Below are 25,135 nucleotides of genomic sequence, written 5' to 3'. Positions count from 1 at the left end.
GTATGGCCAACCATGTCAAAAGTTGCAGACAGGTCCAGAAGGACATGGTAGGATAGTTTAGCTTGTCTAGTCTAACGGTCACCCATTGTGTGGTTATCAGCTTAACAGTTTGCCATAAACAATGATAGCTGTTTATGGAGTTCAAGTAAATCATAAGCACCTCTCGAAAAATCACCAACTTATCTGAATAATAGGTTTAAAATGGAAACACAAAAACTATAAACTGCGGTTGCTGGCAGTCTGAAATGAAACAGAAATGTTGGAAATACTCAGCAGTTCTGGCAGCATCAAGTAACATTTCAGGTACGTGACCTTTCTATGGTACTGGGAAAAGTTAGAAATGTAATAGGTTTAGAGCAAGTGGAAGGGTGGGCAGAAGAACAAAAAGGAAGATCTGCGATAGGGGGAGGGCAAGAGAGATTAAATGACAAAAGATTCCATGGTGCAAGGCCAAGAGGAGTGGTATTGGGACAAGTAAAGAAACAAAAGTTGTGTCTTGCGGAGGTGTGAATGGCAGGATCCTGAAATTTAAATAGTTGTCTGCTCAGACAGGTGGTTCACAGCTTTTAAAAAATATTCAAGCAACTGTAACTTGAAATTTGTACAAATCATTACATTGATACAAGTAACATTACAAACATCAGTTTTAACGAGTAACAAAATTATTTGTAAGTAAGTTAATCATGATAACCACATAGGCAATCGTACAGGGGAAAGTGTGGAAGCTAACTTAAAAACAGATTTACATACAAGGTTCAATCAATTTATTGCAAAAAATGCTACAGCCATTGGCTGCAATGATATATGTGCACAAACTGGCTTGGGTTAAATGTGCCTTAGGAGACTGGAGTGGATTAATGTCAGTAGTGGTCTAGATGAGAGCATACAGTGGGGTGGGGTTTTAGAGCAAGATGCTCCTCTTGTGATGCCATGGTTGGCCTGTCCTTGATGGCAAATATTGAGGCAGTTCTAGTGGTCATAGGAAGATCCCAGAACTAGTAGCCTACTATTGTCAACATTGAAAATTTGGTGAAAGCAAAATACTGCAGATGCAGGAAATCTGAAATAAAAACAGAAAATGCTGGAAAAACTCAGCAGGTCTGACAGCATCTGAGGAGAGAAAAACAGAGTTAATGTTTCGAATCCATATGAATGCAAGCTCCAACAACTTATTGATACCAATGCCCATCCAGGACCCTCCACCCATTCCCCTCCCTCTGACCCCAATATTTCTTCTAATTCCAGCCCTTGCCGTGTATTCACCATAACCCCTGACCTTCCCCTTCCTGATGCTGAACGTTCTGCACTTGGCAAAGGGCTCAGTTTCATATCCTTACGCCCTCGCCTCAATGAATTTTGGGCTCGGCATGATGCTGAACTCGTCTTCCGCCGCCTTCGTCTCCGTGCTCAGTTCTTTGGACAGGAGCCCTCCCCCCATTCAACGGATCCTTTCACCTGCCTCCAATGTTCTCCCTCCACCTGGACCCCTCCCTCTGGATTCTTACCTGCTCTTGATCTTTTCATTGAGAACTGTCGACATGACATTGGCCACCTCAATTTCTCTGCTCCTCTCACCCACTCTAACCTGTCTCCTTCTAAACTTGCTACACTCCGTTCTCTCAGGTCCAACCCTGACTTTGTTATCAAACCTGCCAACAACACTGGTGCTGCTGTTGTCTGGTGTACTGACCTCTACCTCGCAAAGGCTGGCCAAGCGCCAACTCTTGGACACTTCCTCCTACCTCCTCCTGGACCATGATCCCACCACTGAACATCAAGCCATTGTTTCCAGGACTGCCACTGACCTCATCTCCTCTGGAGATCTTCCCTCCACAGCTTCCAACCTTAGTCTCCCAACCCCAGACAGCCTGTTTCTATCTTCTTCCCAAAATCCACAAAAAGGACTGTCTTGGTAGACCCATCGTTTCAGCCTGTTCCTGCCCCATGGAACAAATTTCTTCCTATCTTGACTCCATTCTCTCTCCTCTTGTCCAGTCTCTTCCCACCTACAACTGCAATTCCTCTGATGCTCTACGTCATCTCAACAATTTCCAGTTCCCTGGCCCTAACCACCTCCTCTTCACCATGGATGTCCAATCCCTCTACATCTCCATCCCTCATCAGGATGGATTGAGGACTCTCTGCGTCTTCCTTGAACAGAGGCCCGAACAATCCCCATCCACCACCACTCTCCTCCATCAGGCTGAACTTGTTCTCTCAATGAACAACTTCTCCTTTAACATGTCTCATTTCCTCCAAATAAAAGGTACCCAGAGAGGGTACCTGCATGGGCCTCAGTTATGCCTGTCACTTTATGGGGTATGTGGAACATTCCTTCATTCCTTGATCCAGTCCTACGGGCCCCACCACACAACTCTTTTTTCAATACGTTGATGACTGTATTGGTGCCACTTCATGCTTTTGTTTGGACCTGGAAAGATTTATCAATTTTTCTTCCAATTTCCAACCTTATTACCTTCACTATCCGACACATCCCTTCCCTTCCTTGACCTCTCCATCTCCGTTTCAGGTGATAGACTGTCCACCAATATTCATTTCAAGCTCACCAACTCCCACAGCTACCTTGACTACAGCTCCTCACACCTTGCTTCCTGTAAGGGCTCCATCCCATTCTCTCAGTTTCTTCGCCTCCGCTGTTTCTGTTCCAATGGTGCCACCTTCCAAAACGGTGCTTCTGACACGCCTTCCTTCTTCCTTAACCGAGGTGCCTCCCTCGCCAACCCCCCCCCCCCCCCCCCCCCCCCAACATTGTGGTTGACAGGACCTCAACTGTGTCCGACCCATCTCCTGCGCCTCTGCCCTCACATCTTCCCCTTCCTCCCAGAACCATGATAGGGCCCCCTTGTCCTCTCTTTTCACCCCACCAGCTTCAGCATTCAAAGGATCATCCTCTGCCATTACTGCCAACTCCAGCATGATGCCACCACCAAACACATCTTCCCCTCACCACCACCCCCCATCCCCCATCATCATTCCGTAGGGACCATTCCCTCTGTGACACCCTGGTCCACTCCTCCATCACGTCCAACACCTCACCCCTTTTCCACAGCATCTTCCCATGCAATCAGAGAAGGTGCAACATTTTCCCTTTACCTCCTCCCTCCTCACCGTCCAAGGGCCCAAACACTCCTTTCAGATAAAGCAGCGCTTCATTTGCACCTCCTTCAAATTGGTCCACTGTGTTCGCTGCTCCCAACATGGCTTCCTCTACATTGGGGAGACCAAACGCAGACTGGGTGACCACTTTGCGGAACACCTTCGGTCTGTCCGCGAGCATGACCCAGACCTCCCCGTCGCTTGCCGTTTCAACACATCACCCTGCTCTTATGCCCACATGTCCTTCCTTGGCCTGCTGCAATGTTCCAGTGAAGCTCAACGCAAACTGGAGGAACAGCACCTCATCTTTTGATTAGGGACTTTACAGCCTTCCAGACTGAATATTGAGTTCAACAGCTTCAGACCATGACCTCGCTCCTTCATCTTCACCCACTTTTTCTTAATCCCTTTAATCCTTTTTCCCCAACCACCACACCCCCAAACAGGGAACCCAACAGGGCCATCTGTCACTTGTTCTATGTTGTTCTTTTACAGAGTGCTGATGCTTTTTCTGCCATTAACACATTCTGCTTTCTCACCTTTATGCCACTATCAGCACCATCAGCACCTTCTTAGTTTTCACCAGACCAAAAAAAGCTCTGAAGAAGAGTTATACATACTCAAAATGTTAACTCTGTCTTTCTCTCCACAGGTGCTGTCAGACCTGCTGAGTTTTTCCAGCATTTTCTGTTTTTATAGAAAATTTAATCTCGAGGGTCCAAAACCACAATCAACCATTTCACAGCTCTGCAATTTCTTTTTGTCAAAAATGCCACGTTATCAAAAGTATCAGAAAATCTATTTACTAACATTTTGTCCTGTGTCTTAAATCTAAGGATGACTCAAGCCCGAGAGAGCAGTGGGTGCGGGAACACAAGAATCAGTTGCAAAACCTGGCACAGGATCATGGGAATCATGTCACTGCTTTATTGTCTCGTAACAAGGAACTGGAGGATCAGAGAGCAGGTAAACCCTGAGATTCAGCCAAAAATAACACTGAACTGATCATGGGAAAGTTACCAAAATGTACAGAAGACACTTTCACATTTGATAAAGGAATGTTACCTGATTTGTAATTGATCCTCATAGAGACCGATAACTTTTTATGAGAGATGTGAATTTCCCAGCGACCAACATAATCACATGACAAGATTTCACATTTTAAGACTTTTCCTGTAACAGATAAGCTAAAATCCACATTGACTAAACATTAATTAGTCGTGTTACTACCTGTCCCTGGGTGAGGTTCCCCCAATTTGTTATGATCCCGGACAAGATACCCAAAATTGTTATGCTCCCAGGTGAGGAGGGATGAACTAGCTCCCTTTCTTTATTCAACTCCCTCAGTTGGCCGCAACAAGGTTAATTTAAAAATGACCTCTTCCCTCATGGATACCTTTTCCCAGTCCAAATATATTTATGTTTTTAAATGATTTAACCAGGCTGTCTTGAGTCAAAGGGTGAGTTTATTCGTTACTAAACGCGAGAAAAAAATAATAAAAATGCAACACACACACAGAGATTAGAAATGAGAAATTGAACCCAAAAATAAAAGTTAAATTAAGTGTCTAGCAAGATCAGCTGCCCTTCTTTTGTGTCAAGGTGTGAAAACTAGCACTTGAGTTTCTATGGGCAGGATATTGAGGTCGGTGAGCGGGGGGCGGGGCCCGCTCGCCAATGCGTAAAATGATGTGGGATGACGTCAGGCAGAACTCCCGATGTCACCCCGTGTCATTTCAATTTTCAGGTCGGCAGGGGTGCAGCCGAATCAGCTGTGCGCCCGCCGACCTGTCAACGGCCAATTAAGGCCATTTAAAAACTAATTTAACTAGTTAAAGGACCAGCCCGTCCAACCGTCCATGGGCAGGATGAGGTTTCATGTAGGTTTTTAAAAATTTAATAAGAGTTTAATTAAAAGTGATGGACATGTCCCAACTCATGTGACAGTGTCACATGAGGGGACATGTCAGGAAAATATTATTTTTCTATCTTTAACATTTTTGAATTTGGCGCCGATCTCCCTGAAGCTGCACTTAGCCTCAGGGAGATGAGTGCGCTAGAGCACTCTTGGCTTAGGGAACCCCCCCCCACCCCACTTCGCCCACACAGGGAGCGCATAGTGCTTCCTGGCAGATGTCACACATAAAATGGCGGCATGCCCCCAATCGGGGGCTCTGATCAGAGGCACACCCGCATGTGCCCGTTCCCGAACTTTCTGCCCAATGGGGGGAGAATTCTGCCCTATGAGTTTCAGCCTGGGTCTCTGTCCCCATTACAACTAAATCATATGGTCTGTCTCCAGGCAGATTTCAGTACAACTTCACCATGCTCCATTCCAGGACATTCTGTTTCATCTCAAAAGAGGACAGCTTAAAACACAACCATCTTATGAGCATACGAACATACACATTAGGAGCACGAGTAGGCCAGTTGGCCCCTCGAGCCTGCACTGCCATTCAATAAGATCATGGCTGATCTGAATGTAACCTCAACCCCACATTCCTGTCTGCCCTTGATAACCTTTCAGTCCCCTGTTAATCAAGAATCTACCTAGCTCTGCCTTAAAAATATTCAAAGACTCTGCTTCCATCGCCTTTTGAGGAGGAGAGTTCAAAAGGCTCACAACCCTCTGAGAAAACAGTTTTCCCCATCTCTGTTTTAAATGTGCGACCCCTTATTTTTAAACAGTGACCCCTAGTTCTAGATCCTCCCATAAGAGGAAACATCCTCTACGCATCCACCCTGTCAAGACCCCTCAGGATCTTAAAGGTTTCAATTAAGTCGCCTCTTACTCTTCTAAACTCCAGTGAATAGAAGTCTAACCTATCCAGTCATTCCTCATAAGACAACCTGCTCAATCCTGGTATTAGCCTAGTAAACCTTCTCAACTGCTTCTAATGCATTTACATCTTTCTTTAAATAAGGAGACCAATACTGTACACAATACTCCAGATGTGGTCTCACCAATGCCCTGTACAACTGAAGCATAACCTCCCTACTTTTGTAATCAATTCCCCTCACAATAAATGATAACATTCTATTAACTTTCCTAATTACTTGCTGTACCTGCATACTAACCTTTTGTGATTCATGCACTAGGACACCTAGATCCTGCCAAAATGAATGATTTCACATTTGCCCACATTATACTCCATTTGCCAGGTCTTCCCCCACTCACTTAACCTATCTATGTCTGTTGTAGCCTCCTTACATTCTCTATGCAATTTACTTTCCTACCTATCTTTGTGTCATCAGCAAATTCAGCAACCATCCCTTCGGTCCCTTCATCCAAGTCATTTGTATAAATTGTAAAAAGTTGAGTCCCCAACATTGATACCTGTGGCACACCACTTGTCACATCTTGCCAACTAGAAAGAAACCCATTTATGCCAACTCCCTGCTTCCTGTTAGCTAGCCAATTTTCTAACTATGCCAATATGTTACCCCCTACACCATGAGCTTTTATTTTCTGCAATAACCTTTAATGTGGCACTTCATCAAATGCTTCCTGGAAATCTAAGTACAGTACATCCACCTTTATCCACAGCACATGTGACTCCTTCAAAGAACTTCAATAAATTGGTTAAACATGATTTCCCTTTTACACAATCATGTTGACTCTGCCTGATTGCCTTGAATTTTTCTAAGTGCCCTGTTATAACATGTTTAATAATAGCTTCTAACATTTTCCCCATGATGGATGTTAAGCTAACTGGCCTGTAGTTTCCTGCTTTCTGTCTCCCTCCCTTTTTGAAGAAAGGAATTATATTTGCTATTTTCCAATCTAATGGAACTTTCCCTGAATCTAGGGAATTTTGGAAAATTAAAACCAACACAATAACTATCTCACTAGCCACTTCTTTCAAGACCTTAGGGTGAAGTCCATCCGGACCTGGGGATTTGTCAGCCCGCAGCCCCAATAATTTGCTCAATACCACTTCCCTGGTGATTGCAATTTTCCCGAGTTCCTTCCTCCCTTCCATTTCCTGATTTATAGCTATTTCTGGGATGGTACTTACGTCCTCTATCGTGAAGACAGAAGCAAAATACCTGTTTAATTCATCCGCTATCTCCCTACTTTCCATTATCAATTCCCCAGACGCGCACTGTATAGGACCATTGCTCACATTGTTAACTTTTCTTATTTAAATATCGATAGAAACTCTTACTGTCCATCTTTTTATTACTAGCCTGCTTTCTCTCATACTCTATTTTTTCCTCCTTATTAATCTTTTTGTCATTCTTTGCTCTTCTTTATATTCTCTCCAATCTCCTGACCTGTACTGCTTTGCGTAATTATATGCTTTTACTTTAAGTTTGATACTGTCTTCAACTTTTTTAGGATTTTTCTTTCTCATTGGAATGTATATATTCTGTGTATTATGAAATATCCCTTTAAATGTCTGCCACTAAACCCCTATTGTCCTATCCCTTAACCTCATTTGCCTGTTTACGTTAGTTAGCTCTGCTTTTGTGCCCTCATAATTGCCCTTAGATTCATGGGGCAGAATTTTGCCGTTGGCGAGCAGGGGGCGGGGCCTGCTCGCCGACGCATAAAATGACGCAGGACGGGTGGAACCCCCGACATCATCCTGGCCCATTTAAATTTTCAGGAAGGCGGGAGCGCAGCAAAATCAGCTGTCCGCCCGCCGACCTGTCAATGGCCAATTGAGGCCATTGACAGGATCAAATATACAATTAAAGGAACTGCCCTTCCAACCTTAAGGTTGGCGGGCAGGCCAGGAGCCCCGGTGGCAAATAGATAAAACATGAAACCTCATCCACCGGTGGGTTGAGGTTTCACGTAGGGATTTTAAAAAGTTTAATAAACTAATTATGTAAATTATGAACATGTCCCATCTCATGTGACATTGTCACATGAGGGGGACATGTTAGGGAATTTTTCTTTCTATTTTTCATATTTTTAAAAGTGAAAGCGATCTCCCTGAGGCAACACTTAGCCTCAGGGAGATGTACGCTCTTTCGTGCGCATGCGGGAAAAACCGCACTCTCGCTTTTGGGGAATCCCCCCCCGCCTGCACAGAAAGTGCATAGCGCTTCCCGCCGGACGTCACGCTGGGCGCGCCTTAATTGACCCGCCCACGTAAAATGGCGGCGGGGCCCGCATCTCCGGCGGATTTTGGTTCCCCGCCCGCTGGAGATTGGGTCGGGCCCGCCCGCCCGGCAGGCAGAAAATTCTGCCCATGGAGTCAGAGATCTACAGCACAGAAAGTGGTCCTTTGGCCCATTGAGTCTGCACCGGTCAAACAAGTACCTAACTATTCTAATCCCATTTTCCAGCACTAGGCCCATAGCCTTGTATGCCATGGCATCGCAAGTGTGCACCCAACTACTTCTTAAATGTTATGAGGGTTTCTGCCTCTACCACCCTTTCAGGCAGTGAGTTCCAGATTCCCACCACCCTCTGGGTGAAAAAAATTCTTCCTCACATCCCCTCTAAACCTCCTGCCCCTTACCTTAAATCTATGCCCCCTGGTTATTGATCCCTCCACCAAGGGGAAAAAGTTCCTTCCTGTCTACCCTATCTATGCCCCTCATAATTTTATACATCTCAATCATGTCCTCCCTCAATCTCCTCTGCTCCAAGGAAAATAACCCCAGTCTATCCAATCTCCCCATATAACTAAAACTCTCCAGCCTAGGCAACATCCTGAAATATCTCTTCTGCACTCGCTCTAGTGCAATCACATCCTTTCTATAATGCAGATTCCAGAACTGCATGCAATACTCTGGCTGTGGCCTAACCAGCGTTTTATACAGTTCCAGCATAACCTCCCTGCTCTTATATTCTATGCCTCAGCTAATAAAGGCCAGTATCCCATATGCCTTCTTAACCACCTTATTGACCTGTCCCGCTACCTTAAGGGGTCAGTGGACATGCACACCAAGGTCCCTCTAATTCTCAGTACTTCCCAGGGTCCTACCATTCATCGTGTATTCCAGTGCCTTGTTTGTCCTGCCCAAATGCATCACCTAACACTTATCTGGATTAAATTCCATTTGCCACTGATCAGCCCATCTGACCAGCCCGTCTGTATCCTCCTGTAATCTAAGGCTATCCTCTTCACTATTTACCACCCCACCAATTTTCATGTCATCCGCGAACTTACTGATCAACCCTCATATATTCAAGTCTAAATCATTTATATATACCACAAACAGCAAGGGCCCCAACACCAATCCCTGTGGAACCCCACTGGACACAGGCATCCAGTCACAAAAACACCCCTCAACCATCACGCTTTGCTTCCTGCCACTTAACCAATTCTGGACCCAATTTGCCAAATTACCTTGGATCCCATGGACTCTTACCTTCGTTATCAGTCTTCCATGGGGGACCTTATCAAAAGCCTTGCTGAAGCCCAAGTAGATTATGTCAAATGCATCTACACACCTGGCCACCTCTTCAAAAAATTCAATCAAATTGGTCAGACATGACCTCCCCTCAACAAAACCATGCTGACTGTCCTTGATTAATCACTGCCTCTCCAAGTGTAGATTAATTCTGTCCCTCAGAATCGCTTCCAATAGTTTCCCCACCACTGAGGTTAGACTGACTGGCCTGTAGTTCCCTGGTTTATCCCTTCCTCCCTTCTTGAATAACGGTACCACATTGGCTGTCCTCCAGTCCTCTGGCACCTCTCCTGTGGCCAGAGAGGTATTGAAAATTATTGCCAGCGCTCCTGCTATCTCCTCCCTTGCCTCACTCAACAGCCTGGGATACATTTCATCCGGGCCTGGAGATTTATCTACTTTTAAGCCTGCCAGACCGCTTAGAACCTCCTCACTTTCTATGCTAATTTCTTTAATTATATCACAGTCCTTCTGCCTGATTTCCATACCCACGTTGTCCGTCTCACTTGTGAACACCAACACAAAGTATTCATTTAGAACCCTACCTACGTCTTCCGGCTCCACACATAAATTGCCACTGTGGTCCTTCATGGGCCCTACTCTTTTCCTAGTTATCCTCTTACTTGTAATGTACTTGTAAAATAACTTGGGCGGGTAACATAAAGGAAAATCCAATGTTCTTTCATGCCCCTTTTTGCTCTCCTAATTTCCTTTTTAAGTTCCCCCCTACATATTCTATACTCTTCTAGGGCTTCCGCTGCTTTGAGCCCTCAGTATCTGCCATAAGCCTCCCTTTTTCTCTTTATCCAATCCTGAATATCCCTTAACATCTAGGGTTCCCTGGATTTGTTGGTCCCACCCTTTATCTTTACTGGAATATGTTGGCCCTGTACTCTCCCTATTTCCTTCTTGAATGAGTCCCACTGCTCTGATGCAGATTTACCTAAAAGTAGCTGCTCCCAGTCCACTCTGGCCAAATCATATTTATTAAAATTGGCCCTCCCCCAATTTAGAACTCTGATTTCTGGCTCATCCTTGTCATTTTCCATAACAACCTTGAATCTAACGGAGTTATGATCACTATCTGCAAAATGCTCCCCCACTTGCCCGGCTTCATTCCCTAAAATTAAGTCCAGAACCGTCCCCTGTCTTGTAGGACCTTCTAAGTACTGGCTTAAAAAGCTCTCCTGGATGCATTTTAAGAATTCTGCTCCCTCTAAACCTATCATACTATGACTAACCCACTTAATGTTGGGGAAGTTGAAATCCCCCTCTACTACTACCCTATTGTTTTTACACTTCTCTGAAATTTGCCTACATATCTGCTCTTCCATTTCTCTCTGACTGTTTGGGGGCCTATAGTACACTCCTAGCAATGTGATTGCTCCTTTTTTGTTTTTAAGTTCTACCCATATAGCTTCATTTGAGGAGCCTTGTAAGATGTCATCCCTCCTTACTGCTGTAATTGATTCCTTGATCAATATTGCAATACCCCCTCCTCTTTTACCTCCTTCCCTGTCTCACCTGAAGACCCTATATCCTGGACTATAGAGCTGTCAATCCTGCCCCTCTCTCAACCATGTCTCAGTGACAGCAATGGCATCATATTTCCATGTGTTAATTTGTGCCCTCAACTCATCTGCCTTATTCCTCAGACTCCTTGCATTAAAATAAATACCATCCAACCTTGCTAAACTCCCGGCGGCGTGTGAGGACAGCAGCTGCAGCATGGTTCAGATGTAGACCGTCCCAACAGCACAGATCCCACATTCCCCAATACTGATGCCAGTGCTGCACAAACCGGAACCCACTTCTCCCACGTCAGTCTTTGAGCCATGCATTCATTTCTCTAATCTTATTTGTCCTATGCCAATTTGCACGTGGCTCAGGTAATAATCCAGAAATTATTACCTTTGAGGTTTTGCCTCTTGATTTGGTGCCTAGCTCCTCATACTGACTATGCAGAGCCTCCTTCCTCATCCTGCCTATGTCATTGGTACCTACATGGACCACGACCATTGAATCCTCCCCCTCCCACTGCAAATTCCTCTCCAGCCCTGAGCAGATGTCCTGATCCCTGGCACTGGGCAGGCAACATAGCCGCCTGGACTCTCACTCTTTGCTACAGAGAACAGTGTCATTCCCCCTCACTATACTGTCCCCTACTACCACTACATTCCTTTTTGCTCCCCCCACTTGAATGGCTTCCTGTACCATGGTCAGTTTGCTCATCCACCCTGCAGCCCCCACTCTCATCCAAACAAGCTGAGCGAACCTCAAACCTATTGGACAATTGCAGAGGCTCACACTCCTACACTCCTGCCCTCTGGGTCCCTTTACCTGCCTCACTCGCAGTCACACCCTCCTGTCCCTGGCCACTGTCCAAATCAGAAGACCCTATCCTAAGTGGTGTGACTGCCTCCTGGTATAAAGCATCCAGGGAACCTTCCCCCTTCCTGATGTGTCTGTAGTTCAGCCTCCAGCTCAATGACTCTGAGCTGAAGCTCCTCAAACCACAAACACTTACTGGAAATGTATTTGCCCTGGATCACAATGTTATCCAGGAGATCCCACATGCTGCAGCCTTGACATGTCACCTGTCCTGCCAGCCTTAATGTGTTTTAAATAATTACTTAATTATATTAATTATATTAATCTCAAGGGCAACTAGGGACGGGCAATAAATGCTGGCCCAGCCAGTGAAGCCCACTTCCCATGAATGAATTTTAAAAATCACATGTCACTTTTTTATATATTTTATTAACTTTACCACCAAATTATGTACTATTTTAAACTTTAGGGATAGAATAGAACTTACCAGATTCTCACCGAACAGTTAGCTCCTTTCCCTGTAGTAGAGCAAGAACCAATTTCTATGGGGTGCGAAAGATGGAAAGAGGAAATGAACAACTCCTTCTTCGAACTAACCAAACTCCAAGGGCAGAATTTTCTGCCTGTCAGGCGGGCGAGCCCGACCCAATCTGCAGCGGGCGGGGAGCTGATCCCCGCCAGCGAAGCAGGCCACACTGCCATTTTACGTGGGTGGGCCAATTAAGGCCCGCCAAGTGTGATGTCCGGCGGGAAGCGCTATACGTTTCCTGTGCGGGCGGGGGGATTCCCTAAAAGCGAGAGTGCGCTCTTTTGTGCATGCGCATGGAAGAACGCACATCTCCATAAGGCTAAGTGCAGCCTCAGAGAGATCGCCTGGAGTTTAAGAACTATTAAAAATGGGGAAAAAAATACCCTTACATGTCCCCCTCATGTGATGAGTTGGGACATGTTCATAATTTACATAATAACTTTATTAAAATTTTTATAAACCTGCATGAAACCTCATCCCGCCGCTGGATGAGGTTTCATGTTTTCTCTATTTGCCACCGGGGCTCCTGGCCTGCCCGCCAACCTTAAATTTGGACGGGCAGGTCCTTCAATTGTTTAAATGACCCTGTCAATGGCCTCAATTGGCCATTGACAGGTTGGCGGGCCTGCAGCTGATTTTGCTGCGCCCTCGCCTTCCTGAAAATTTAAATGGGGAGGGATGACATCGGAGGTTCCGCCCAATGTCATCCCGCGTCATTTTACGCGTCGGCGAGCAGGCCCCTCCCCCTGCTTGCCGACGGCAAAATTCTGCCCCCAGTCTTCAGTTAGTTGGCTGCACTCTGTTTGCCAAGGCTGCACTAAAGAACCCTGAATTTATAGTAAATTGAACTGGGCTACAGTAACCAAATTCAACCAGTTAGCTAATTAACTACTCAGCTCCTCTAGCTAAGAGTGAGTTCACTCTGTCTAAACTGCAAGAAATAAAGCACTTGGCCAGCTTACAGAGTACTTTCCAGTTAATGCTAATTACAGACTAGATTAGATTTTAAGGGCAAAATTTAAGAACAAACTTAACACTTAAAACTCCCCTCTCACCAAACTCTAAGTCTTCACTCAGTTAGTTGGCTGCGCTCTGACTAAAGTCTCCCATTTGTAACAAATTCTGGATAATAAAGAAATATTGCATTAGATCTTTTGTCATAACGTTGGGTTGCTGGCAGATGCCTTACCTGAGTTATTCCTGAAAGGGAAATAAGATGTGTTTGTATTTTACATGTCTTGTCTCAATACAAATCATCAGTAACAGCTTAAGTTTATTATTTAACCTGTCATCTGTCAGAATTATTTGACATTACATTCTAGATAGAATTATCTTCTGCTATGTTTTTGTAACAATCACAACTGAAGCCATGTGATCAGGTGACTTTACACCACAACCCTCTTGATCTTTCTAAAACTTATTGCAATCAATAAGACAGAGTTCAATAAATGTGCGGCTAGTTTGTGTACAGTCCCTTTCTAGTACCATGTCTTGCAGTCCCTCACGCACGATGCATGACTCTACCGCACCATCAGATGAGGTTTGTTCCGTGCAATATATTAAGGGCATAAAAATCATTCCATTATTTCAAAATGCTGAACCCTTTTTGTGTATTTGTGAACTACTTAAATATTTGGGGCATTTTTTTTAATGATGTGACCTTGGACGCCCTGCACCAAATAAAAACGTATCCAGAAAGACCATGCATTTATATTGCACCTATCTTGATCTCTTGGACATGCTAAAACAGCCAGTAAAGTACCTTTGAAGTGTAGTCACTGTTGTGTTATTGGGAAATGTGGCAGCTAATTTGTGCACAATAAGGACCCACAGACAGCACCTATAAACAACAACGAATTAAATGGCCAGATACATTTTTTTTAGTAATGTTGATTTGAAGGATAAGTGCTGACCAGAGCACTGCAAGAATTCCCATGCCCATCTTGAGCAATGGGATCTTTTCAGCTTCCTGAAAAGGTCAGGCCTTGGCTTAATGTCAGTTCCAAATGACAGCACCTTTGACAATGTAGCACTCTCTCAGCACTGCACTGAGGTGTCAGCCTTGACTATGACATGCTCTATGTTGGAGTGTGGCTTGAATCCAGAAATTCTCCAACACAACTGCTACACCCCAAGTAAGGCCCCCACTTGAGCAAAATGACTAATGTTTAGGTTTTGTGTGTAATTTTGGCTTTCGATAAGATAATGCCTTGTTCTAGGTAGTTTTATAGAGATCGCTACAATGATTTAGCATTTGTAATTTTACTACAGAAATTGTGAAAAAATTAAATGAATTGTCTGAGAAAAGCAAGATCTCTTCACAAGTGGAGAAAATGTTGGCAGAGCTTAAGGCTCAAGAATACAAAAATGAGCTACTTCTGGAGTCTATGAAGCATCAGCTGGAGATCCTACAGCTGGAGACAATGTAAGTACACTGAACTACATCAGGGAAAAGAAAGCATTAAGGAAGCTCATTTCTCCCACACCAATCTTTGAGCCATGCATTCAACTCTCTAATCTTATTTACCCTATGCCAATTTGCTCGTGGTTCAGGTAGTAATCTAGAGATTATTACATTTGTGGTTCTGCTTCTTAATTTAGTTCCTAGTTGCTCTTGCTCCCTGAGCAGAATCTCTTTCTTAGTCCTACCTATGTTGTTGGTATTCATGTAGTCCATGACAACTGGATCCTTCCCCTCTAACTCCAAATTCTTCTCCAGCCCCAAGAACATGTCCATAGCCCTGACTCCAGGCAGGCAACACAGCATTTGGGACTCATGCTCTCTGCTGCAGAGAACTGAACCTATCTCCCTAACTATACTGTCTCCTACTACAACTACATTCCTTTTTATTCCCCTCACTCGAAAGGCTCCCTGCTCCACCGTGCTATGGTCAGTTTGGTCATCCTCCCTCCAGTCCCCGCTGTCGTCCACACAAGTTGCAAGAAGCTCAAATCTTTTGGGCAATTGCAAGGGCTGAGTTTCCCCATTGCTATCACCTGGATCCCCTTACCTGCCTCACTTGTAGTCACACCCTCCTGTCACTGACCACAGACCAAAGTTGAAGCACCTAGCCAAAGGGGTGTGGCTGCAAGTGAGGCAGGTAAGGGGATCCAGATGATAGCAATGGAGAAACTCAGCCCTTGCAATTGCCCAAGACATTTGAGGTTCTTGCAACTTGTGTGGAAATAGATTCTGTCCTTGACCCATGCAAGACACCCTTTCTCTCTATCTCTCTCTCCAACACTTTGCGATTGCTTTAATCAATACCTCTCTTCCTTTCTTTTCTTCCCTACCTTTCCTGAATATCTTGTATCCAGGGATACTTACTATCCAATCCTGCCAGTTTTTGAGCCAGGCCTCGATTATTGACACAACATCATAATTGCACGAGTATTTGTGCCTGCAGCTCTCCAACCTTATTTACCACACTCCGTGCATTCACATACATGCACAATAAACCTAATTTAGACTTATTACATTCCATCATAACTTGACCCCACCTAATACTTTACTATTTCCTACTTTAGTGCTATTTCTCGCTCCCAATTCTCTGTGCACCTTGCTTTTCCTCTTTAATACTACGTCCTGGTTCCCACACCCTTGCCAAGTTAGTTTAAACTCTCCCCATCTACACTGTCCCTTTATTTCTATACTCACTAACATGTGGTACTGGGAGTAATCAGAGATTACAATGTTTGAGATCCTGCTAACTAGTTTCTTTCCTACCTCCCTAACCTGTGGCTTTGGGACCTCCTCCTCCTCCTACCTATGTCACTGGCACTAATATGGATCATGACCCATGTCTGTTCACTCTACCCCCTCAGAGTGCTCTGCAGCTACTCAGTAACATCCCTGACCCTGGCAAAATGGAGGCAACGTGTCATCCTTGATTCATGTTTGCGACTGTAGAAACACCTGTCTGCTCCTCTATCTATCAAATCCCCTATCTATGTTGCTTTCTCAATCTTCCTTATGCTGCCCTGTATTGCTGAATCAGCTATAGTGCCATGGACCTGGCTCTGGCTGCATTCTTCAGAAAAACCATCACTCTCACCACTATTCAGAACTGAATACTGATTTGAGAGTGAGATGCACTCAGGGGATTCCTGAACTACCTAACTGGTCCTTCTTGGCAGCCTGATGACCACCCGGTCACACTCTGGCTTTCATATGCCTAAGCTGTGGGCTGATGACATCTACAAACATGCTATCCATTTAATTCTCAGGTTTGTGGATGTGCCACAGTGATGGCAGCTGCTGGTGAAGTTCCAAAACCCAGAGCATGAGCTGTTGCAGCTGATGACACTTCCTGCACATGTGGTTGTCCAGGACATGAGAATCATCCTGGAATTCCCACATGAAACAGGATGTGCCTCCATGGATCTGAGCTGACCTGCCATGCCTCCATTTATTAGATAATTAAACTTACTACTTAAATAAATGAAGACTCACCAGCTACTCAACAATCAGCTGCTTCTCCTGTGCTGACGTCACATTATTAGATAGGGAGTTAATGTAAATGTTTTGCTTATAATTCTGTATAACTCAGATTTTAATGTACCAAAATATTCAGAATCCTTTAGAATTGCTATTCCTAGTTATTTAACTTTATCCTCTAGATTTGATTTATTAACTTAACACTGCTTGTAATTATATAGTTATCAATTTGGCTTTAGTTTTTATGCTAATTAATCAAACTGGTTTTATATTCTAGTTATTTAACTTAGATTAAATTAAAAGGTTAACAATTTACTCAACTATGGGACTCCTTGACCTATGTGGTCATTCACAATTTTTTTTTCCTCTTGTTACGTTCAGTCTCCAAGTCCCATGACAGATCAGATACTTCACCTATATACATGCCTTAAATGTTAAATGCCTTGCTGTCCTTGCAGTGCTTCTCTCTCTTTCCGCTGCTGCTTTACCCTGCTGTTCTCAGTTTTCTGTCTCTCTCAAACTGACAAGTTCGCCACGATTTCAAGAATCAAACCAAGAAGAGATTAATATAAACTTAAAACGCTGGAAATAGTCAGGATTGTAATGGCAGAGTTAACATTTTGAATCCGTATGACTCTTCTTCAGAGCACATATGGACTTGAAACGTTAACTCTGTCTTTCTCTCCGCAGATGCTGTCAGACCTGCTGAGTTTTTCCAGCATTTTTTGCTTTTGTTTCAGATTTCCAGCATCCGCAGTATTTTGCATTTATGTAGGATTGTAATGGCATTTGCTTCTTTGCCTGAGTCCAAATTGAGTGCACCTGTGTAAGATTCTTAACCAGGGGGTCTCACTACCCTCTAAGGTCCTCACCCTGTACTTGCTATCAACGACATGAAACAAACTATGGATATAGTTTCTACCTTCTGTGGAAAGCCTTTATTAACCCACTAAGCGATAGTATGTACTTACAACACCAGTTGCTTCGTAAGACTCGCGTGCAGAAACTCATTCCCGGGTGGTCAGACAGCTGAACCAGTTCCTCCACACGACTTTCCGTGAATGCCCGAGTCACACTTCCTGATTTCAGCAGCCCCAATGTCTTTGGGAGCTGTGGCTTCATACCCATTTCTGACCCTAGTCTCTTGCCATATAAGGTAATGTCTTAAATCAAGTCATCTAATTGGATTAGCAATCCCGCCCTGGCCATACAAAGACAACCTGCATGGTGGTCATTTCCTGCTCTCAGCAGGGGGTGTCTCCATGTACCTGCCAGCAATGGATGTGATTTTTGTACCTTGGTAAGGCAGGAAGAAAGCCATTCGCACATTGTCTAGGTCAGGGTGTAATCAGGGTGTCTGGTGATTAGCCACTGCCCCAGTGACATGTCCTGACACGGCTATGTGTGTGTGTGTACCCTCGTACAGTCTTTATTTTTTAAAACGTTCCATATAAGCCTCAGAGTTGATGTCTTCAGTCAAAAATCTTCTCCCTTCGTCTGTTGTCCTCCACACTCCATATTCCTACCACCCGTTTCTGAGCTCAGGGCGTTGGTCCACCTCACAACTGGTTATATTTTGACACAAGTATAAAGATAATACAAATTAAAAAGAAACAAAGGGAGGCCTTACAGCATCACAAAAATACACAAAATATCAAAATGCCTTACACCTGGGTATCACATCAGTTGTTGCCCTCCCACCTCCATTTCCCTCTTGCTGAAAATAAGTGCAAGATTCACTGTTGAAAACCGAGGTGGCCATCACCGTAAAGAAATGGCCAAGTATCTTGTCAGCTACTCATGCGAGACCAGCACTAGCTATTGTTAATTTATACGAAGTGGATGTTTTTTTTCTTTTTCCCCCTTGTGCTCTTCTCTCTCCCTCTCTCTCGCCCACTAGAGAGATTATTTCCTGGACTCTCTGCAAATTTTCTGTGGACCTGGGTGGGAGAGTCCAGGATAAGAAGGCATAATCTTAAAATTCAGGCTAGACCATTGAGAGGAGAAATCAGGAAGCATTTTTTCACACAAAAGGTAGTGGAAATTTAGAAGTTGCTCCTTAAAAAGGCTGTCAATGCTCAGTCAATTGGAATTTTCAAGACTGTGATTGGTGTATTATTACTGGGTTAAGGTCTCACGATATGGAGCAAAGATTGGTAAATGGAGTTGAGATCACCTATGATTTAGTTGAATGATGAACTAGGCTCAAGGGACTAAATTGCCTATTCCTATGTTGCAACCACCATCACCTTGTCAGAGCAACTGAGGATGAGCATTCAAAGCAGCCTCCTAGTAATTGCCTAAATCAAAGAGCAATAAAATAGATTTCCTTGCTGCTTCAGTGCAAGGTTCCATTTCAATTTTCCTATTGGATTGTACTACACTACTTCTCCACATTTCAACCATTAGGAGCTTCATAATAAAAAAGGGGCAGTCACACTACTGGGAGTATGCTACAGACCCCCAAATAGTGAAAGGAAGATAGAAGAACAAATATGTAGGCAAATTTCTGCTTGTAAGAACAAGAGGGCAACAATAGTAGGAGACTTCAACTATCCTAATATCAACTGGGATTCAAACAATATAAGGGGCACTGAGGGAGAAAAATTCATGCAGTGTGTCCAGGAAAATTTTTCAACCAATTAGTGACAAACCCAATGAGAGGAGATGCAATTCTAGACCTATTCTTGGGGAACGAAGAAGGGCAAGTGGGTGAAGTGACAGTTGGTGACCATATTGGGGACAGTGATCACAATTCAGTTAGATTTAGCATTACCATGGAAAAGGACAGAGATAAGGCAGGAGTAAAAGTCTTGAACTGGGGGAAGGCAAATTTTTCAGAAATGAGAAGGGACTTGGCTGAGGTGGACTGGACAACACTGCTGGAGGATAAAATAGTGGAAAACCAGTGGGAAGCACTAAAAAGCGAGACCCTAATTGTACAAAGTAGACATGTCCCTTACAAAAATAAGAGTGGTACTGCCAAATCTAGACCCCCCTGGTTGTCTAGAGGAATACAGGGGAAGATCAAACAGAAAAAGAAAGCGTACGGGAGGCACAAAGAACTAAGCACTGCAGATAGCCTAGACGAATATAGGAAGTGCAGGGACGAAGTAAAAAAGGAAATAAGGAAATCAAAGAGAGGGCATGAAAAAAGATTAGCAAGTAAAGTTAAAGATAACCCAAAGATGTTTTACCAGTACATTAATGCTAAAAGGTTAGTTAAGGATAAAGTGGGACCTATCAGAGGTGAAGATGGAAACTTGTGTGTAGACGCAGAGGCTGTGGGAAAGGTTTTGAATGAATATTTTGTCTCCGTGTTTACAAAGGAAAGGGAGGATGTAGATCTAGTAGTCCAGGAGGAGCACTGTGAGACATTGGACGGGATAGTCATAAAGAGAGAGGAAGTGCTCGAAGGGTTGAAATCCTTGCAAGTTGATAAGTCACCAGGGCCAGATGGATTGTTTCTGAGGCTGCTGAAGGAACTCAGGGAGGAGATAACAGATGCTCTGAGGATGATTTTCCAATCTTCACTAGATACAGGGGAGCTACTGGAGGACTGGAGAAATGCAAACGTAGTTCCATTGTTTAAAAAGGGATCAAAGGAAATGCCAAACAATTATAGGCCAGTTAGTCTTACATTGGTGGTGAACAAACTAATAGAATCAATCCTGAGAGATAGGATTAACTGTCATGTGGAAAGACATGGACTAGTCAGGGATGGTCAGCATGGATTTGTTAAAGGAAGGTCTTGCCTCACAAATTTGATTGAATTTTTTGAGGAAGTGACAAGGAGAGTTGATGAAGTTAGTGCAGTGGATGTTGTGTACATGGATTTTAGCAAGGCATTTGACAAGGTCCCACATGGCAGCTTGGTCAGGAAAGTAAAAGCCCATGGGATTCAGGGTAATGTGGCAAACTGGATAAAAGGTTGGCTTTGTAACAGGAAACAAAGGGTAATGGTCGATGGATGCCCTTGCGAATGGAAAGTTGTCTCAAGTGGTGTTCCACAGGGCTCGGTGTTGGGACCCTTGCTGTTTGTGTTATATATTAACAATTTGGACGTGAACGTGGTGGGCACGATTGGGAAATTTGCAGATAACACAAAGATTGGCGGAGTAGTGGATAGTGTAGAGGATAGCCATAATCTCCAAAACAATATAGTTGGGTTGGTGGAGTGGGCGGTAAAGTGGCAGATGGATTTTAACATAGAGAAGTGTGAGGTCATACATTTAGGGAGGTCAAACAGTTACAGGGATTACACAATAAATGGGAATACACTAAGAGGGATAGATGAAGTGAGAGATCTTGGCATACAAGTACACAGGTCCCTGAAGGCAGCAGTTCAAGTAGACAAGGTTGTAAAGAAGGCATATGGAATGCTCTCCTTCATTGGCAGAGGTATAGAATATAAAAGTAAGGACATAATGTTGAAATTGTATAAAACACTGGTTAGGCCACAACTGGAGTATTGTGTGCAGTTCTGGTCACCACATTGCAAGAAGGACGTAATAGTCCTGGAGAGAGTGCAGAGGAGGTTTACAAGAATGTTGCCAGGGTTAGAAAAGTTTAGCTATGAGGAGAGATTGGATAGGTTGGGGTTATTTTCCTTAGAACAAAGAAGGCTGAGAGGTGACTTGATTGAGGTGTACAAGATTATGAGGGGAATAGATAGAGTGGATAAAATTGTTTCCCTTGGTGGAGAATTCTAGAACCAGGGAACATAGATTCAAGATAAGTGGCAGAAGGTGTAGGGGGGACATGAGGAAGAACTTTTTTATGCAGAGGGTAGTGGGTGTCTGGAATTTGCTGCCCAAGTTGGTGGTAGAGGCAGAAACTCTAAACTCTTTTAAAAAATACCTGGATCTGCACCTTAAGTGCTGTAAACTGCAGGGCTATGGGCCGGGTGCAGGAAGGTGGGCTTAGAAAGGGCACCTGGGTATCCTTGGGCTGGCATGGACAAGATGGACTGAATGGCCTCCTTCTGTGCTGTAACTTTTCTATGGTTCTATGGTTCATAATGTTCTCCCATAGAAATCAGCTCAAGTACTGCTGATTTGTTGACGTAAGTATGGGGAAGTGAGAAGAGATTCTTGGCAATGAGTTTCGGCCTGCCTGGAGTCAAGTATCTGTTCAAGAGGAGCAAGGAAGAAATCAAAGAAGATAAGTTTAGTTTACAAAGGTCTCTACTACTGGAGTTTTCCTTACTTTATGTCTGGGTCTGCTATTGACTAACTGATAGCTATGATTAGTCAACAACTCCATTATCATTATTACATAATACTATCGTATCATGTGGCAACCAGAACGTTAGAAGATGAATTAGATGGACCATGGTCTATTTTTCATTTAGCAATGCTGATGTTTATTCTGTATATTTTTTTCTTTGGAATACAAAGTGACATTAAGGGGAGTAGATTTTCCACCTAACTTCTTGATGGGGGATGGTGCACATCATGATGTAAAATACCCATAAATGAATCTTAATTAATGAATTTAATTCTTGTGACATTGTTAATCAGTCTTTGACTCAAACTCAAACCTAGGGAAAGGCCTCATTATTGGGAGAACTGCCAAATATCAGAATACAGCCCCTAGCAAGGAGTTTTCAAAGAGTAATTCTTATGCTTTCATTAATGCAGACAAAATAAAGTTGCAAGCAGGCACAACACTTCGCACTCGCATTTATCGAAGAGAAGGGAGAAGGTTCAGCATCCGCAGACATTTCTCCCTTTCTATGGAGGAGGAAGCCTGTCATCTGAAATCAGGTAAATCTTTCTTCAGCTAAATCCAGTTAATGATAGGGTGGTGACACTACATGGTGTTAAGTGTGCCTTCTGGTAAACTACAATCATTGAAGAAAATTAAGTTAGCAACTTGTAGTAATATAAAGCCTATAAAGGAGGAAAATGTCCCAAGGCGCATCATAGAAATATAATAAAAACTTGACACCGAACCAATTCGAATAAAAGCAAAATACTGTGAATGCTGAAATAAAAACAGAAACTGCTAGAAAAACACAGGAGGTATGTCAGCATCTGTGGAGAGGGAATTGGAGTAAACATTTTTTGCCCAATTAGACTCCTCTTCAGAACTGGTTCCTCCAGCTATTACCAAGCCAGTTAGAATGGGTGACCGAGAGCTTGGTTAAAGAAGTAGATTTTAATGAGTGTCCTAAATGAGGGGGGAAAGGTGGAGATGTTTAGGGGGAGAATTCCAAAGCAAAGATCTTACTGGCTGTAGGCACAGCCGCATTGGGAACGCACAAGAGGACAGAGTTGGAAGTATGCAGAGTTTTTGGAGGGTTGCAGGGCTGGGGCAGGCTGTGGAGATGAGGAGAGGCAAGACCATGAAAGGTTTCAAATACAAAGATGAGATTATTATTGAGATATTGTGGGATTAGATGGTTTGGTACCAAATGGATTGTAGCAGTTCAAGAAGGTGCAGCACCACTTTCTCAAAGGCAATTAGAGATGGGCAACAAATGTTGGCCTTGTTAGTGACATGTACCTCAAAATAATAAAAAAAACTCGGAGACGATGTCGGTCGGTCAGTGAGCAAAAGGGTGAAGGATGGAAGGATGAATGGGATTTGTGGACAGGCAGGAAGAGTTTTGGATGAGCTTCAGTTTATATAGGGTGGAAGATAGGAGATTGCCAAACATTGAATTAGTCAAGTCTACGGGTAATAAAAGTGTGAATGAGGGTCTCAGCAGCAGATGGACTGAGGCAGGTTGGAGATGAATGATTTTACGGAGGCGGAGAGGGGGTTAATCTATAGACAGTACCAAATTTGATTCAGTCTGTATTGTATAAAAAATGTATTTGTATCGTATTTTACAATACAAGTATGCTAAGACACAATTTTTAGGATTGTTTGCAGTCCATATTCAGTAATGTTCATCTTTTAAGGGGCAGAGTGGAATCAGATAAAGCTCACGTGGCTGTGATTAAAGTGCAGTACTCTACAAGGCAGAGCCAGTGATGGCAGTCAGATTGGAAAATCAGCTTGAGAAGCACAGACACAGTAAGATAAGAATGAGGATTTTTTAAAAATTCATTTACGGACTGTGGCCACCGCTGGCTAGGCATTTAGTGCCCATCCCTATTTGTCCTTGAGAAGGCGGTGGTGAGCTGCCTTCTTGAACCGCTACAGTCCACGTGGTGTAGGTACTCCCATAGTGCTGTTAGGAAAGGAGTTCCAGGATTTTGACCCAGCGACAGTGAAAGAACGACGATATATTTCCAAGTTAATATAGTGAGTGGCTTGGAGGGGAACTTTCAGGTGGTGGTTTTCCCATGTATCTGCTGCCTTGTCCTTCTAGATGGTAGTGGTTGTGGGTTTGGAAGGTGCTGTCTATGGAGCCTTGGTGAGTTTCTGCAGTACATCTTGTAGATGGTACACACTGTTGCCACTGTGCGTTGGTGGTGGAGGGAGTGAATGTTTGTGGGTGTGGTGCCAATCAACCAGGCTGCTTTGTCCTGAATGGTGTCAAGCTTCTTGAGTGTTATAGGAGCTGCACTCATCCAGGCAATTGGAGAGTATTCCATCACACTCCTGATTTGTGCATTGTAGATGGTGGACAGGCTTTGGGGAGTCAGGAGGTGAATTACTTGCTGCAGGATTCCTAGCCTCTGACCTGCTCTTGTAGCCACAGTATTTATATGGCTAGCCCAGTTCAGTTTCTGCTCAATGGTAACCCCCAGGATGTTGATAGTGGGGGATTCAGCGATGGTAATACCATTGAATGTCAAGGGACGATGGTTAGATTCTCTCTTTTTGGAGATGGTCATTGCTTAGCACTTGTGTGTTGCAAATGTTACTTGCCACTTGTTGACCCAAGTCTGGATATTGCCCAGGTCTTGCTGCATTCGGACATGGACTGCCTCAGTATCTGAGTAGTTGTGAATGGTGCTGAACATTGTGCAATCATCAGCGAACATACCCACTTCTGACCTTATGATGGAAGGAAGGCCATTGATGAAGCAGCTGAAGATGGTTGGGCTGATGATACTACTCTGAGGAACTCCTGCAGTGATGTCCTGGAGCTGAGGTGACTGACCTCCAACAACCACAACCATCTTCCTTGTGCTATGTATGACTCCAACCAATGGAGAGTTTACCCCCTGATTCCCATTGACTCCAGTTTTTCTAGGGTTCCTCGATGCCACACTTGGTCAAATACGGCCTTAATGTCAAGGGCAGTCACTGTCACCTCATCTCAGGAGTTCGGCTCTTTTGTCCAAGTTTGAACCAAGGCCGTAATAAGGTAAGAAGCTGAGTGACCCTGGCGGAACCCAAACTGGGCCTCAGTGAGCAGGTTATTGCTAAGCTAAGCAAGTGCC

At 43.9% G+C, this 25,135-nt stretch overlaps 1 protein-coding gene across 4 annotated transcripts in view; it reads left to right on the top strand.

The window, feature by feature from the left end:
- LOC144698493 (coiled-coil domain-containing protein 17-like) overlaps positions 1-25,135 on the top strand; it is a 77,844-nt gene that overhangs the window by 10,284 nt on the left and 42,425 nt on the right. For 3 of the 4 annotated variants that reach the window (XM_078570436.1, XM_078570450.1, XM_078570440.1), the window contains 3 exons: positions 3,954-4,083; positions 14,624-14,777; positions 22,433-22,558. In XM_078570436.1, the coding sequence (XP_078426562.1) occupies positions 3,954-4,083; positions 14,624-14,777; positions 22,433-22,558 (410 nt within the window). The remainder of the gene's footprint in view (positions 1-3,953; positions 4,084-14,623; positions 14,778-22,432; positions 22,559-25,135) is intronic. The other variant, XM_078570445.1, reaches the window with a different exon arrangement.

Source organism: Cetorhinus maximus, chromosome 2, assembly GCF_964194155.1.
Source record: "Cetorhinus maximus chromosome 2, sCetMax3.hap1.1, whole genome shotgun sequence".
Taxonomy (NCBI): Eukaryota; Metazoa; Chordata; class Chondrichthyes; order Lamniformes; family Cetorhinidae; genus Cetorhinus; species Cetorhinus maximus.
This window is presented reverse-complemented; position numbering and strand designations above follow the sequence as displayed.